Source organism: Gopherus flavomarginatus, chromosome 3, assembly GCF_025201925.1.
Source record: "Gopherus flavomarginatus isolate rGopFla2 chromosome 3, rGopFla2.mat.asm, whole genome shotgun sequence".
Taxonomy (NCBI): Eukaryota; Metazoa; Chordata; order Testudines; family Testudinidae; genus Gopherus; species Gopherus flavomarginatus.
The window spans coordinates 212,192,650-212,208,221 of NC_066619.1; the positions used below are offsets into that span (position 1 = coordinate 212,192,650).

The 15,572-nt window shown below is 40.2% G+C and overlaps 1 protein-coding gene across 3 annotated transcripts in view; it reads left to right on the forward strand.

The window, feature by feature from the left end:
- The first annotated feature begins 1,479 nt into the window (after positions 1–1,479).
- PALLD (palladin, cytoskeletal associated protein) overlaps positions 1,480–15,572 on the forward strand; it is a 338,972-nt gene continuing 324,879 nt past the window's right edge. For 2 of the 3 annotated variants that reach the window (XM_050946163.1, XM_050946157.1), the window contains exons 1-2: positions 1,480–1,605; positions 4,457–5,512. In XM_050946163.1, the coding sequence (XP_050802120.1) occupies positions 4,458–5,512 (1,055 nt within the window). In that variant the 5' untranslated portion in view covers positions 1,480–1,605; position 4,457. The remainder of the gene's footprint in view (positions 1,606–4,456; positions 5,513–15,572) is intronic. The other variant, XM_050946156.1, reaches the window with a different exon arrangement.

The window sequence follows — 15,572 nt, forward strand, 5'->3', positions numbered from 1 at the left end:
TTTCCTGTCCTAAAATGTTTGTTATGCCTCTATCAACTGTTAAAAGCTACAACATATCTCTCTCCAGACGTATGTGAAGAGGTTACTATATAGAGCTTGTTAGCGCTTTAGGATCTTTCCTGTTGAAAGGTGTACAAAAGATATTATTAATTGTTAATATTAGTATCAATGATGCAGCTGTATTATCAGAAGACAAACTAATTTCCCATGGTAGACATGGTAGTGTTATCAGTCAAAATTATGCTGGGAAAAATGAGACACACAATGTGGTGAGGTAATTTCTTTCCTTGAATCAACCTCTGTTAATGAAAGAAACAAGTTTTTAAGTTTACACACAGCTGTGTAAGCTCAAAAGCTTGTGTCTTTCACCAGCAGAAGTTGGTCCAATAAAAGATATTACCTCATGTACCTTGTCTCTCTAATATTCTGGGACCAACACAGCTACCACAACACTGCCAACTACTGGGGAAAATCTCAGTGAATCCACTGATAGATATTACTTTATCTACTGCATCTCTAGTTAAAAGAAATGGATTGTAGACAAGAAGATAAAAAGAAACATACCAAATTAACCAAAATAAAAATAAAGTATATGAATGCTAGAAAGGTACAGGTGCATTTTTTGACGGAAAACTCAGCCAAAACTCTCAATGAAGTCTTTAATCAGGCAAAACTTCTTCCTGAGCAAGGTCAGTATGAGAAAGTGGAACTGTGATCATTTAGCACTCTACAGACTAATATAATGCTATATATATCCACTATATTTTTATTGTGCAACTTTTTTCATTTGTTGGTAAATGTATAAGATTTTCATCAATATCATTTTTGAGTGTTAACTATTACAATAGTAAATTGGTTTGTCTTCTGATGATAGGATCACATTATTATTAGTAAGATAATTTCCAGTCTTGAACTAGACATTTATTTTCCACCAACAACTTAGGATGGAAATAAGGTACTACTTCTAATCACATATCTAAATGCAATATGATACTTTTCCTGTTAGAATATTTTGTTGTCATATGTATCTCTATAACATATATTGCCCAATTTACAATTATTTTAATACAAAAGCTTTTTTTTTAACTTAATGTGGTAAAAATAAAAAAAATGTTAAGATGAAACTCCTTATAAGGAGTTTTTTGGGGTTTTTTTTACCCCTGTAAATCAAACCACAGACCTTTGATTGTGAACAAGTGTCACATTTTAAAATTCCTGAATACTGTAAAAGAGACTGAAATCCTGTCTACAATACAACAAAAATGGAACAATTCAATATCAAGTTCCTTGAGTTTCTAAGCACCAAGTGCACAGAACTTGTTGTGGCTTCCAGGGCTAACATCCCTTCTCCTGGAATTCCAGATAGTTGCAGTCTGCTGAAACATGAGTTCAGTTACCAAATATAGATGAGTGGCGTAAGAATACATAGTCACAGCAGACAGATATAATTCACAGGCCACAGTTGCCTTGATGCTTACTCAGGACCAAGCAATCTTTATTGAATAGTTAAGCAACTTTCAGCTTTCTTAAGCAAAGAAGGAAAAAGCAGCCTTTCCTGAAATTAATTCTATGTGAGACTCTTCAAACTGGCCTAACATATATAAGGTCTGTAATTTTGTGTGTGTGTGTATTCAATTAATTGTTCTCAGGGAATAATAGCTCAGGGCTTCAAAATCCATAGGAAAAAAAGTATTTATTTGTTTTTGAAACACAAATTAGAAATTTCCCTTCAACTCTGTTACTCATTTGAGTGAGCTTGATTTTATTTTGATTTTTTTTAAATCTATGATTTTTCTTAGCACATTTTTAAAGATGTTTGTATTTTTCCTTAGTATTTCTCTTTTCATTACAATGAGAAAGTGAGATCTGTAAAATTACTTTCCATGGTACTCTGTACTTTTCTGTTTATTCATGTAATGCTTTAAACTGATTACTTATTCATATATTTTCTAAAAGTGTGAAAATTATTGCCACTGTAATATAATAGATTTTAATTAATTATTTTACCCTGTTAATGGGTATAGCATCTGTGATTTTATATGACAAGATAAATATCAAATTGTACCTTGGAAATAATTTGTGCATAACATATCTTCCGTAAAATAAACATTCCAAATAATATATATGCAAAATTTTTATTTTCCATGTTGTCTTTAAAAGAATACAGTGCATTAATAATGGTGAATGCACTTATTAGATAGAAGTGCAAAGCACCATTATAAATATTCTGTTGTCTAACCAATAGATGCTAGAAATAGCATTAGATATTTCTAATTATGATCTTATGTGCTATTTGATAGGGTTAGTGTTATTTTAACTTCATTTAGCTGTGCCTTAAAGAAGCAAGTTGCTCTAAAGGAAATGTTGGATTCCGTGAATTACAGTGGATTTATACATTACAATATAAGTTTTAAAAGTGTCCTTTAGACCAAAATGTTTAAACTTAGATGCCTAAAGATAGACATGTAAATCCATACTTAGGCACCAAAATAAGTAGCCAGATTTTTCAGAAATGCTCAGCACTTCTAAACTGCTAAATTGTAGCCAGTTATGTTGCATATACTTTTTTAGATTTTGTTGACAATATATGGGCATGATTTCTAGATGTGTTCCCCTGTAAATAGGAATAAAGAGACAACTTAATTAAAGCAAGGACTACCCCATCAACCTCCTCTATAAAACTATGCTTCAAATGTTGAACCATAAAACAAACTCTTTGGCTTCCCTGTACTTCCCTTGTGCGTCCTTGGTTGTAATCCACTGGCAGAGCACGCACACAAAAAAAAGAGATATGAAGAGAGGCATATACTAGTCTAAGAATTCAGTCAATCAGCTAATGATTATCTGCTGGGTAAGCCTCAGTGAAGTAACTAGAAGTAATTGGAGTGCGCATGAGCCAGTGTAAATATATCTGAGTGCTCTCATGACTATCAAGCCAGCTAGCACTGAAGAAATGGAATAAGGCATACTGTGAACATGCAAAGTTTTAAACAATCTAGTTTTAAGAAATTAAACTCTCATGGAAATGAGTGTGTGTGTATATATGGTCATGACAATCAGCAATATTTAAATCACTGTTGTTCAGCTGAACTAATATTCAGCAGAAGCAGTTATCATTCTTGGAGCCAAGTTGTCACCGAAGTCGCATCCAGGAAACCAAACAAGCTTCAACTCATGGAATTTCTTGCATATCATTCCATTTGGGGAACGGGTTTTATTCTGCCCCCACAGAACAAGCAAGGAATGAGATGCTTAAAAATGCTGTAGAAAAACTGAGGTGGGTTATAGACAATTTTATCTTTGTACAGAAGCTGCTTGGTACAAAGTGATTTGCAAGATATATGCATGAATCACACTCCCTTCAATATTGCTTTACTGTATCTATAGTTCATGGTAGTCTGATGTTCTATTAATTTAAATGATCACTGTATATAATAATGCTACCAAGGACGGGGCAGCTCCAGGCACCAGCGCAACAAGCATGTGCCTGGGGTGGCAAGCCACGCGGGGTGGCCTACCGGTCCCCGTGAGGGTGGCAATCAGGCTGCCTTCGGCGGCATGCCTGTGGGAAATCCGCCAGTCCCATGGTTTTGGCAGCAATTTGGCAGCGGGAATGCCGAAGGCACAGGACCATCAGGCCTCCCGCAGGCATGCCACCAAATCCGCGTTACTAGCGGACCTCCCGCAGGCGCGCAGCCGAAAGCCACCTGACTGCCATGCTTGGGGTGGCAAAATACATAGAGATGCCCCTGACCAAGGAACATACATGTTCCAACAGCAGTGAAGGAAATGAAATATTAACAACCAGAAGATCATAAATAACATAATTAATAATAATTTTATATTATTAACCAGGAGAAAGCATAGCTATTCTAATCAAGGGAATTCTAGGGACTCCTACTCATTCAGATTCTAAATAATAGTAATAATAATACTAATAATTTGCTTAAATCACTTCAATGTTCTCTTATTGTGATTTAATGTTGCAATATGTTATGATTTTGAGGGCAATTTTGTGGGGAAAGAAATGCAGGTACATCATGGAAATGATCATGAACCTAAACATATAATAATAGAATGGGTAAGATTAATAGGGACCAATAAATTGCTGAAAATCATTTGGAGGAGATGAGAGCTTGTGCTAGCCAACATGCAGGAGAAAAACAAAACAAAACCCTTACAAATTCATAACAGGACTGCATGTAGAGGACCCACTCCTAAAACACTAACTTTTTAACTAGGCTGCTCTTGCTCTGTGTCAGTCAGTCCTATCCTAACTGAAAGTGAATGATCATGCTACAAATAATTCTTACATCATTAGGATTTGACTTTTTCCCCACTTGCTTTTGTATCCTGTCATTTGTAAATAATGAATCTACGGTTATATGACACAAGCATATAAAGTGTTTGTTTTATTGTCACACTGCTTATAGAAATTATGTGCATTTTCTTCCAGCATGCAAGACAGAAGGCATGAGCAGGTCGTGTCTCTACCCTTAATGCTGAAGGAGGCTTACTCAGCAGAGAAAAGAGCCCACGAGGATTACTCTGAAAACATGTCAGAGGCTTCCTCCTTTCATGACTTTTTTTATGATTCCCTATCAGGCATACAGGATGGAGAGGTTTCAAATGAGCTATCTGCATTTCTCAGCAAGGAGGAGATAAATAAAAGTCTTGACCTTGCCAGAGAAGCTATTGCTAATTCAGTGAAGGAGAATCAGAATGTAGAGCAGGATTTCACTCATAATTTCAACACTTCTCCAAACTCATCAGAATATGCTTCTTCTAGGAAGACCAAAGTCCATGAACAAGAAGTTTTGGGGAGGCTTCAGGTGAGCAGCCCAAATTCACTATTCAGCACAGCTCAAACTCTCCCAGAGCAACAAAAACAGCAACCACCCGCATCCCCTCAGGCAGCAAGCAGCATTTGCACTGTTCCTGGGAGGCAAGGCAGCATCTCGCCCTCACTAACGACTAGCCCCAGCTTTATTCGGAGTCTAAGAAATGCAGAGAGATGTAGTCCAAATATGCAAAAGACAAGCCCAAAATCCAAATCAATGTCCCAAGGAGATGTTCCTTTCAGGAACAAGCTGTGTGACAAGGCTGCCATGTTCATTGAAGAACTTTCTTCCATATTTAGAGAAGCAGCAAAGGCAAGAGGCAGGAGTCCCAATGGGGACTCCTCTTCTCCTGACAGTGGATACCTATCTCCTAAAAAGAAACAGTCAGCCACGATAAATGCCTCAGTGAATCGGAGCCATGGCAAAGCATGTCCAGAAATCAAACCTGAGGCAAAGTTACCTGAGACTCACCACAATGGAGAGCTCTTCCCTGACAGGAAGAATGTCACTCAAGAAAACGAAACTGCCTTCCACCATGAGCTCACCAATCCAGGTAGCTATCAGTCTTCAGCTCCTCGATTTACTCAGAAACTCCGGAGCCAGGAAGTGGCTGAAGGAAGCAAGGTGCTGCTGGAGTGCAGAGTTGCTGGAAACCCAACACCTCATGTCAGGTAGGTGTATAGCAGTTTAAAATGGTCACAGACAATGGCTGATATCTTCGAATTTTACTTTTGTGGAAGAGTATCACCATGGACCTGCTCAAGGGTAATGTACAAGAAAATTCTAACAGTGCATGCTGACAGCCAAGTGGTTTTACTAATATATTCATGAAGTGACAGATTTTATCACCATTACCTTGGTGGTTCCTTACTCCGCAAATATTTCCATTGATTTCTACTTGCAGAGTAAGGTACTGTCGTCAGACGTCACTGGTGTGGTGCTCTGCTCTGTTCAATGATGATAACAGTCGGCTGCGTGTATGTGTGTTCTCCCTGTGTTCTGGCCCAGCTCTGTGCAGATAGCTGGCACAGCAGATCTCAAGCAAACCACCCAGCGACCATAGACTCTAATAAGGTCTGAAGGCACCCAGCCAGGTTTATTGTCAAACAAAACACAGTCTCTAGCTCCCCGAATCAGATGTCTACAGTTCTACTAGTACATGTGTGCTCCCTGACAAGGGACCGGCTCAGTCAGTGGTGGGATTTGCCACTACCCCCTAGGCCTGACAAAGATGTCCACTTACGGTTGCATTCTTATACACAGGAACAAACAGGTTACACATCACTCCTGATGCTTTGAGGTACAGACCCTCTATACATTTGGGTGCTGCCTCTCTCCTGGTAGAGGTTGGTTTGAACAAACAAGTCTATCCATCATATTGTCCTTTTGACCCCGTCTTTAGGATGGGTCAGCCTGTTCCTTGTTATCTCTGTGGGATGTGTGCATACTGGGCTGTTCTGGTGCCATCCTGGCACACGTTCATCTTATTAGTGCTTATATGTGTTTTTAGCAGCCTTCTTGCCAACATCTGTGAGCAGGGCCTGCCTCTGGCTCACAGCATAACTTTTCTTTATGTTAGCAAAGTCTTGGCCATTACTTCCATTCAGGCCTCAGACCGGGCCTCTGATACCAAGGGTTTATGTCTCAGGGCCTCATCTTACTACAGGTACTACTCAGTCCAAGTAAGGGTGGCAGAACCAGGCCCAACATTGGCTTCAAGGGGACTACTTATGAGACTAGTGTCTCACCAATGTGAGTAAAGGGATTCACAATCTGGTCCTTAAATGCTGCAGTCACAAAGACTGTAAATAAGTGTATATATTGCATTTCTCTCAATCAGTTAGAACATTGGATAAATAACCTGAAAAAAACCTTTCTAATAATTTTGTCACCTCCAGACAGAAGTCTTTCAGACTGAGACATTCGCAGAAGATATCAAGATGGTCCCTTTATCAAAACATTTCCTCCAATAGGTCATTGGAATTTTGAATCTTATTGTTATGCTTGATGGGCATACTGAAATATCTACTGTAATAACAATTTTCACAATGTTCTTAATTGTTAAATCATACTTGTTAGCTATTGTGAAAGTTCTAAATTTTACATTTCTAAAAGCTATAAACACCACTAAGGGAACTGAGCAAAATCTGACAGGTGCTGAGAGCTTTCAAATCCTTTTGAAGCCAATGGAAGTTGAGGGCAATTGCAACTTGCAGACCTGGGCATTTATTGGAAATGTGTCAGCCAATATTTTGTCTTAAATCAGATGTTTTCTTAAGCATCTTTAACAAGAAAAGAAACTGTCAGATCAAAGCAATTATTTTGTAAAGCAACATGTTTTTGACATGATTTTAACACAATTATTCATTAAAGTATTTCAAAGCAGCTGTACTTCCTTAAATTGAAAAGCAAGTGAGAATGAATAGTCTAAAAATAGCAGACCTTAATAAGGAAGAGAATGTGAAAATGTTTGACACCAGAAAACAAGCTTAATCTTTAACTGATTTATTTTGGCTTGGTTAGAAAGAACTGATAGTCAAGTTGTATACTACATTAATGTACTAGAGTGAAACAAGTCATACAGATACTCAAAATTTCTACTGGGTTGACTATTTTTTACCGTTTCTAGCCTAATATGCCTGTTAATTTAACACTTCAGAATTATAAAGTATACGTTAGGGCACCTACCCTATGCTATGGATACCTATCCAAAGATTATAACCTGTAATATGTATATGGAATCTTTCTCATACCAATAACAACATGTCTAAAAATGGTGAAATATACTAAGTGTACTAAATGCATATAATCATCAGTTGATAATAACTTTAGATAACTGCTGAGCAGAACTGGAATCAAACCAGTAACCTAAAAGTGAAATGCTGTGTGAGATATAAGTCCTCAGTGAGGATGCAATATTATGAAAGCGAAGATACTGTAATGTTGATACAATGATGTATCTCATTGCTATTATTTTGTCTAGCAGAACAAAGAGGTGTCAGTCTTATAGTTACTCAGACCCACAGCTGTGGAGTCATCCATGAAAAACCCACAGCCATGGAAAAAGATGTGTGCAAAAACCTTAGATGCATTAATAGTATTTTTGCATTGCTATTAAATTCACCCAGTCAGTGGTGTGTGCAAAGAAGCTACAAGTTCTTCACTTTAACTGACATGCCTTTTTTTTTTTTAATTCCCTTAATATTGCAGTACTCATTAACTTACAATCTGGTCTACCCTCAATTGTTTTTTTATGTGGTTATCTCTTTGATTGGCGGTATCTCTTTGTTACTCTTCATTCAGGGACAATAGAAGAGATTTAAAAAAAAAAAAAGTTTGTCAGCATGGTTCCTGGACTAGGGTGTGTGAGGTGCTTATGAAAAACCAAATCATGCTCCCTTGTGTGAACCCCATAGAAAGAGTGGCTTTTTCCTTTAATGTGAATGGAATAGTGATTTTAGAGATTGGGGAAGATGTGGAAAATATGCCCCACCGTGCAATAACAAATTATTTTCAATGCTGATAAAATTTGTCACTGGGGCTTATTGTAATCTTATCCACTACTGAAGAGGTCACTCTATGGCAAGTCAGGCAATGAGAATTTTGACAATTGTATTTCTCTTTAGTGAATAACACCAGGGGGCAGTATAAAGCAGTTTCAATATATTTATTTAGTTAAACACATTTCAGGGTGAACCGTGAAAGTGGTACTATTATCCAGTCAGTTATTAAGAATTTGTTGTTAGACACAGGCGACAGCAAAAATTTGAACCCTCTCAGACTTTGTGGAAGTTTGGACCTAGACCCAGAGTCCATCTCTATATCTTGTCCAGGTTTTTTATTTATTAAAAACAAAATCACAAGTTGTATTTTAAGTCTCTATTTTAAGAGAAATCACAACTATTATACTATAAGACTATCTAACATTAGCATAGCCTGGTTCATTAAGAAGGCTTCCAAAGAACTGTACATTGTGCACATAAGAATCACTTCACCTCCATTCTTCCTCCCTCCAGCACTGAAAAGCAGCCGTCTTCAGGATGGAACAGTGTAATGGCCCATAACAACATCACACAGTAGTTGAGCACAGGAAGGAAAAAATAATGAATCCAGATGAAACTGCAGAAGTAAATCAGAGAAGGCACAATGTACAACAGCTGAACTTAAAATGTTTCTACTATTTTCAGAGATATTTCTGCACCTATGTATATAGGCCCATATTTTCATAAATGAATGCCTGAAGTTAGTCTTCCCAATCCATATTTAAGCACCTAAATAAGTGGCCTGATCTTCTGATGTGCTACACATCCAGGAGATCCTGCTGATTACATTCGAAGGGAATTTCTAGGTATATGCTACCTTAGATAACCAGGCCACTTATTTGAGACCTAAATCTATGGATTGGGGAAGCCTCACTTTGGACACCCTTTTTTCCAAAATCTTGATTATTAGGGGGAATAATGGTAGAACCAGTGAAAACTTTCATATCCACAGAAAGTAAGCATGCCAACTGTATGAAACTAAAGATGCCCACTAAACTGAAATTTGACCATAACACCAAGGTCAAACAGCAATATTTTTATGGTAAGTGCTATCAATCTTTAGTGACTAAGAGTATTCAGAATCTTGGTTTTGTATCTCATCTGAAAGGCAGCAACACCAATAGTATAATATCCCCTAAAACAGTGGTGCTCAAATTTTTCAGTTGCATCCCCCCCTTATCAGTAACAGAATCTGTCTATGCCTCCCCCCCGGCCCATTACTGCACAGCCAAGCCTTCCTCAGTGAGGGAGCTTGGGCTGAAGGCAGAGCTGAGGGCAGAATTGGGGATGGGAGTGAAGCTGGGGCTACAGGCAGAGCTGGTTTGGGGTGGAGAGGGAATGAGAGCAGATCCAGGCTGGGGTTGGAGTGGAGCTGCAGCTGAGGTCGGAACTGGTCTGGGGGCAGAACTGGATCTGGAGGCAGAGCAGGACTGGGGGCTGAATGGGGTTGGAGGTGCGGCTGTTAGCATGATGCTCCCTCCCTGCCCCTCCACCCAGGGGAAATGCCCCATCGTTTGAGAACCACTGCCCTGAAACCATGCTGGAGTAGTAGTACAATAGAACCTCAAAGATATGAACACCAGTATTCCAGGCTTACCGGTCAACTGGACACCCTCTGGATCTGGAAGTAATCAGGCAGCAGCGCGGACACACACAAAAAGCAAATACTTTACTGCCTCAGGGCTTCAGCTGGGGGGACCGGGGTGAGGCCTGAATCTGCAGGGTGATGTGGCTCCAGAGGATCAGAAGCTCTGACCTCCTGCTCAGAGCCTTAGGGTTCAGGGCTTTAGATCTGGGGGGAGTGCAAGAGCTCAGAACTTCAGCCCCACAGCTCAGCTCTTGGTTTTAGCCTCATGGTGGACACGGGCTCAGGGCTTTAGCTATGAAGTGAGTGCTGGTTTCAGCCCCCTGAAGTCGAGAATCTAAAGCCCTGATGCTCCTGAGGGTCAGAAGCCATGACCCCCCACTGCGACCTCACTTCCCAAAGCTCTGACACACACACAGCTGAAGTCAGTAACATCTTGTTCGGAATTATTGACACTTCAGAGTTACAGACAGGGCCGGTTCCAGGGTTTTTGCCGCCTCAAGTAGCGCATGCAAAAAAAGTCGCAATTGCGATCTGCAGCAGCTCTACTGCTGCTGCTTCATTCTTCGGCGGCAATTCAGTCCTTCGCTTCGAAAGGGACTGAGGGATCTGCTGTAGAAGAGCTGGAAGTGTCACCCCTCTCCGTTGGCCACCCCAAGCACCTGCTTGCTGAGCTGGTGCCGGCCCTGGTTACAGACAACCTCCATTTCCAAGGTGTCAGTAACTCAGTTTCTACTGTACATTAATGGCTGTGAAAGAACAGATCCACCTACTAAGTTAGTATTATCACTTCCTTAAACACCCTTTCCTCCAAGTACTGACCAGGCCTGACACTGGTTACCTGGTGGAGAATTAAGCATGAATGGGGCCAGGGCAGGTGCAAGGATGTTTCACGCCCTAGATGAAACTTCCACCTTGAGCCCCCCCGAGCCCTGTGGCAGCTCTCTGCCCTCCCCCACCCTGAGGTGCCCACCCCACAGCATCTCCTCCCCTCCACCCTGAGGTCCCCCCATCGCGGCAGCTCCCCCCAGCCCAGGGAGCCATGCAGCAGCTCCCCGCCCCAGCTCACCTCTGCTCCGCCTCCTCCTCCGGCATGCCATCGCAGCTCCATTTCTCCCACCTCCCAGGCTTGCGGTGCCAATCAGCTGTTTGGCGCCGCAAGCCTAGGAGGGAAGAGAAGCAAAGCGGGGCAGCGTGCTCAGGGGAGGAGGCGGAGCAGAGGTGAGCTGGGGCAGGGAGCGGTTCCCCTGAGTGCCGCACCCCCCCTTACTTGCTGCAGGCGGCCCTCCCTGCTGCCCCCCTACCCCAGGTCCCTCTGCCTAAATGCCAACGACGACCAAGGCAGCCGAAGATCTGGCCACCGCGGTCACCGCCGAAGGACCCAAAATGCCACCCCTCAAATGCTAGCACCCTAGGCAACTGCCTAGGTCGCCTAATGGGTTGCACCAGCCCTGAATGGGGCCTAGGTCCAATTCAGCCAAATGGCCTCTAGCAAACCAAAGGGCCAGCCACAACAAACCAAGGTGCACCTGACGCTCCTGACCTCTTACTCTGCCGATATTACTTCAGGCTACCTAGTTTCTGTAGTGGACCCCGTCATTCTCTGGAACTGACCCTGCCCCCACCATGGATTCTTTAACCCAAACTTTGGGTCCAAGAACCCAGACCATGGCTTGGATCCTGTCTTGATCCACCACTTTTCTTGTAAGAGCCAGTGAGATCACAGGCAAAGGTAGTATGGCTGTAGGATATTACTGAAAGCAGCATGATCTTCAGCTACAAAGCAAAGAGGTTTTGGGTTATATTTAACTACTGTGCCAATAGATAAGTCTTCTGAATTTTAGTAGTCTGAATATATAGAAATGTAGCACATTGAGTAGGAAATATGAGTAGCCATCTGTACAAACAATGTCCAAAATGTGCTTGAATATAATAAAATTTGTTCCAAAATGAATACTTATTCTATAAGCTAAAAAAGCAAGGAGAACTCATCTTATATTCCATTTTAAAGACTCTATCAACTTTGTATTGTATTTAAATATCATTTATCTTATGAACACTATCCTTTAGAAAATTAAAATTTGCTCTGAAATCAAATAGATGTCCCTCTCACTTTAAACAACTTGCCTTTTGGCTTAAAGCTGGAAAAGCAGAACCAAAGTGTGAACCATTGGACTTACTCTCTTGCTCATATGAACCAGTTATAGTAATATGATATTGCACTATTTTAGAATCCTATGTCTTTAGCAATGTGAATAATCAAACAAGTGAGTGACTTAATACAAGATTTAAATGGGTTGCCCAAGATTTGCAAAAATAAGTACCTAAAGTTAGGCTCCTAAATCCACATTCAGGCCACAATCCTACAATGAAGCTGGCATAGCTCAGACAATGGGGCTCACTGGGGTGCAGGAACATATTCAAGCACAGCTCATTTCAGGATTAGGGCTTTAGGTACATAAACAAATTACTGTTTGTAGTTTTAAAAGGTGCTGAATATCCATCAGCTCCCCTGGACTTCAAAAGTAGCTGCTGGGTGCTCAGGAGCTTTGAAATCAGTCTGCCTATTTAGGTGCATAAAAATATATTTAGAAGCCTATTTTGTATTATACACATCCCATATGTACATGTAAACAACATGCCTCTTTTGCTCACTACAAGCTACTTCCCTTCATGACTACTACGTACCTGGACTCTAACCTGATCCAGCAGACAGAGCCATCCCTTGAGTAGAGTGAATCAGGGCAACTGCTCCAGGCCTGGACTTTGTGGGGACCCCACAGGCCAGTGCAATTGGCTGGTGCGGTCAGTCCCAGAAGACATAGGCATGAGAATTAGGAGTGCAGGGAGTGCTGCAGCACCCCTGGTCTCCTGGCTGCCAGCTCTGCACCCAAGGTCCCAGTGGCTGGGGTCTGTCCCACCAACCCAGCTGCTGATGCAGAGTGGGACCCCCAAGCCAGCAGGAGCTGATTTGTCCCAGGCCCTACAGCCCTCTAGGAACAGCCCTGCCAGGAGACACTAATGACATTTAAATGTGAGCAAGCAAAATTAACATGTAAAAATATGTTCAGAGTCTGTTTTCAATAGCAGATAAAGCAAATACTGTATAAACCTGTACTTATAGTGCACTTTATATTTTCAAAGCACCTGAGGAACCTGCACTAGCTTGATTCCACTTCCCTACCATATCCCAATTATTCCAAGGCCTCTGATAAGTTTAAAACCTAAGATTACATTACAATTCTAACCCCACATCCAATCTTTTAAAATGAGGCACTTGATTCTACCCTGCCTTACACCTTCTGTAGTCTGTGTTAGTTGTGTAGAATGAATGCAAAACATTGACACTCAGATTAGGTAGCATTTAGCAGCACTGTGCACGGCTGTGAGTGATCTCATACAGTGTAAGGCAGTGCAGAATCAGGGCCTTAATTGCCTAGTAAGTAGACAAATTGCAATCTCTCCAAAATACAGACAGCCTTGCAGGAACCCAAAGTTCTGATCCTCCCAATAAATCTGCATCGTTTGCTGAGAATCCTATCTCTAAACTAGTTACCTCAAAGAATTCCTCTTCACAAGTGCTGCTTTAAGCCCTGATCACTTACATATGAGTTCAACTTTATGCATATGTGTGAATGTTTGGAGGATCAGGCCCTTATTTGACAAAAACCTTCATAGTGAATAGTTCTAATTTACCTACTAGTTTCATCCTTTTAACTTGTCCCCTTCCCTTATTTCCCAATCCAGTATTGCTACTTCTTAGGAATTATGGATGTTCATGGGAAGAGCCAATCGGAGAATTCTCTTTTTGGAGAATGAGTGATACCTATAGAGTTCTACAACCAGCAAGATCATCACCAAGGCAATTAACAATAGTAGGTGTTTGTTTCAATGGTTAGAGAAGTCTTTTATAAAAAATATAAAGAAATAATGAATGCTATAGGAATATCAGTAGGAAGTGCTTTTGTGGAAAAGACTTCGGTTCAGTACCATGCCCATAACCATTATCTTGTATTCTATAACCTGTTTTCATAATCAAGATTAACTTGTTCTCACAAATTAAAAACTGGATTTTTATGATTGACATTAATGATTGTCACACCAATTTTCAGAAGAGGCTAGACAAGACAATAATAACCTAAGCTCATTAGACATAGAATTGCTGCTTTATTCTAGCATTAAAGCTTATAATGAAAAATATTTGTTTTAAAAGCTCATGCTGGCTATAAAGCCTTTAAAACCCCAGAAAGTTTGTTACTAATGCTGAAATTGTAGCAAAGTTTTTTTTTCATATATACATTTCCTGCAAATATGTATCTTACTATTGCTGTAACAACTACCATAGACTTTCTCAGATTTTTTTTCTTTTTTTAAGAAACAACTTTTCTACTAAAATTAACCTTAATACTCCCCTGTTTTCCTAGAACCTGTTGGTATAGTGTATTTGGTGTCTAAAGTATGTAAATATTTTTCTACTTATTATATTATAGTGCTAAAGCCCTAAGGAGAGGGAGGGTGTATAAATAGAGGACTAGTTATCTAACTTGTATTCTTTCATTATCTCCCACAAATTCTGTCTTTTGTTAAATTGCTGCAGTAGCTAAGTATTCCTCACATTTAAGTTCTTTTGGGGTAGGGGCATTGTCATCTTATAGGTGAGTACTGCACCTACCCTATGAATGGTGCTACTAAAATAATAAATAATATATGAACTTTTGTGTGTGTTGCTATGAGCCTAACTACAGAGGGAGAAACTATCATAGCTATTTTTAACCTACCAATATGCCCACTACAAGAAGCCAAAATTTGTTTAAAATCTGTTTATTAACAGTAGACTGTTATGGCTGTTTTCCCTTATATATAAATGTAAGGAAATAATATCCCTGCCCAAAGGAAGATTTCTCTGGATGTTACATCGCTTCTTTTCATTTTTTCCTAATTTGCTTTCTTAACCTTTCATAATCATTTGGCATTTTTTGTTTTTGTTGTTTTGCCTTTGATTTATATTCTTCTTTCCTTTGTTGCTTTCTCTTTGTTGAATTCTCTTTGTTAAATTTTAGAAATCAGAGTAGTATCCCTTTCCTATTTCGGTGTCTCCCCCAGTTATCTGTTGTCCTCTTTTTTCCTGTTCTGTGGCCTGTATTGCCATTCTCTTTTTCCCTTCTGAAATCTCTCTTCCTACTTCACCCCTCATTTGGGATAATGTATTTCTATGTCTGAATGCTCAGGGAGCACCTCTCTAACAGAAATTCTGAGCATCTTTGGGCTGCAACAGGAAAGTTAATATGTATTGAAAAAGCACTCTCAATGATTGATGTGATTATTTTATCACCTCTCCTGCTTTGTTATTATTGGAAAGCATGCTGTGATTGGGCAAATGAGTTTTCCTAGCCAACTCTGCCCGCAGAGCTCCTTTTTGGAGGGGAGGATTTTCTATGATGCCAATGGGCAAACTATGCAAATTCTGACTGCAGTAATTTGTGCTGATATGCCTTGTGGATTTTAGAGTGGATGAGAGATCGGGCAGAGATCTCCCCCCACCCAGCTTTTGTGCTGAACACTCACAGTAGGGATTATGTGGAATTGGGAAGAATATGCTATGGA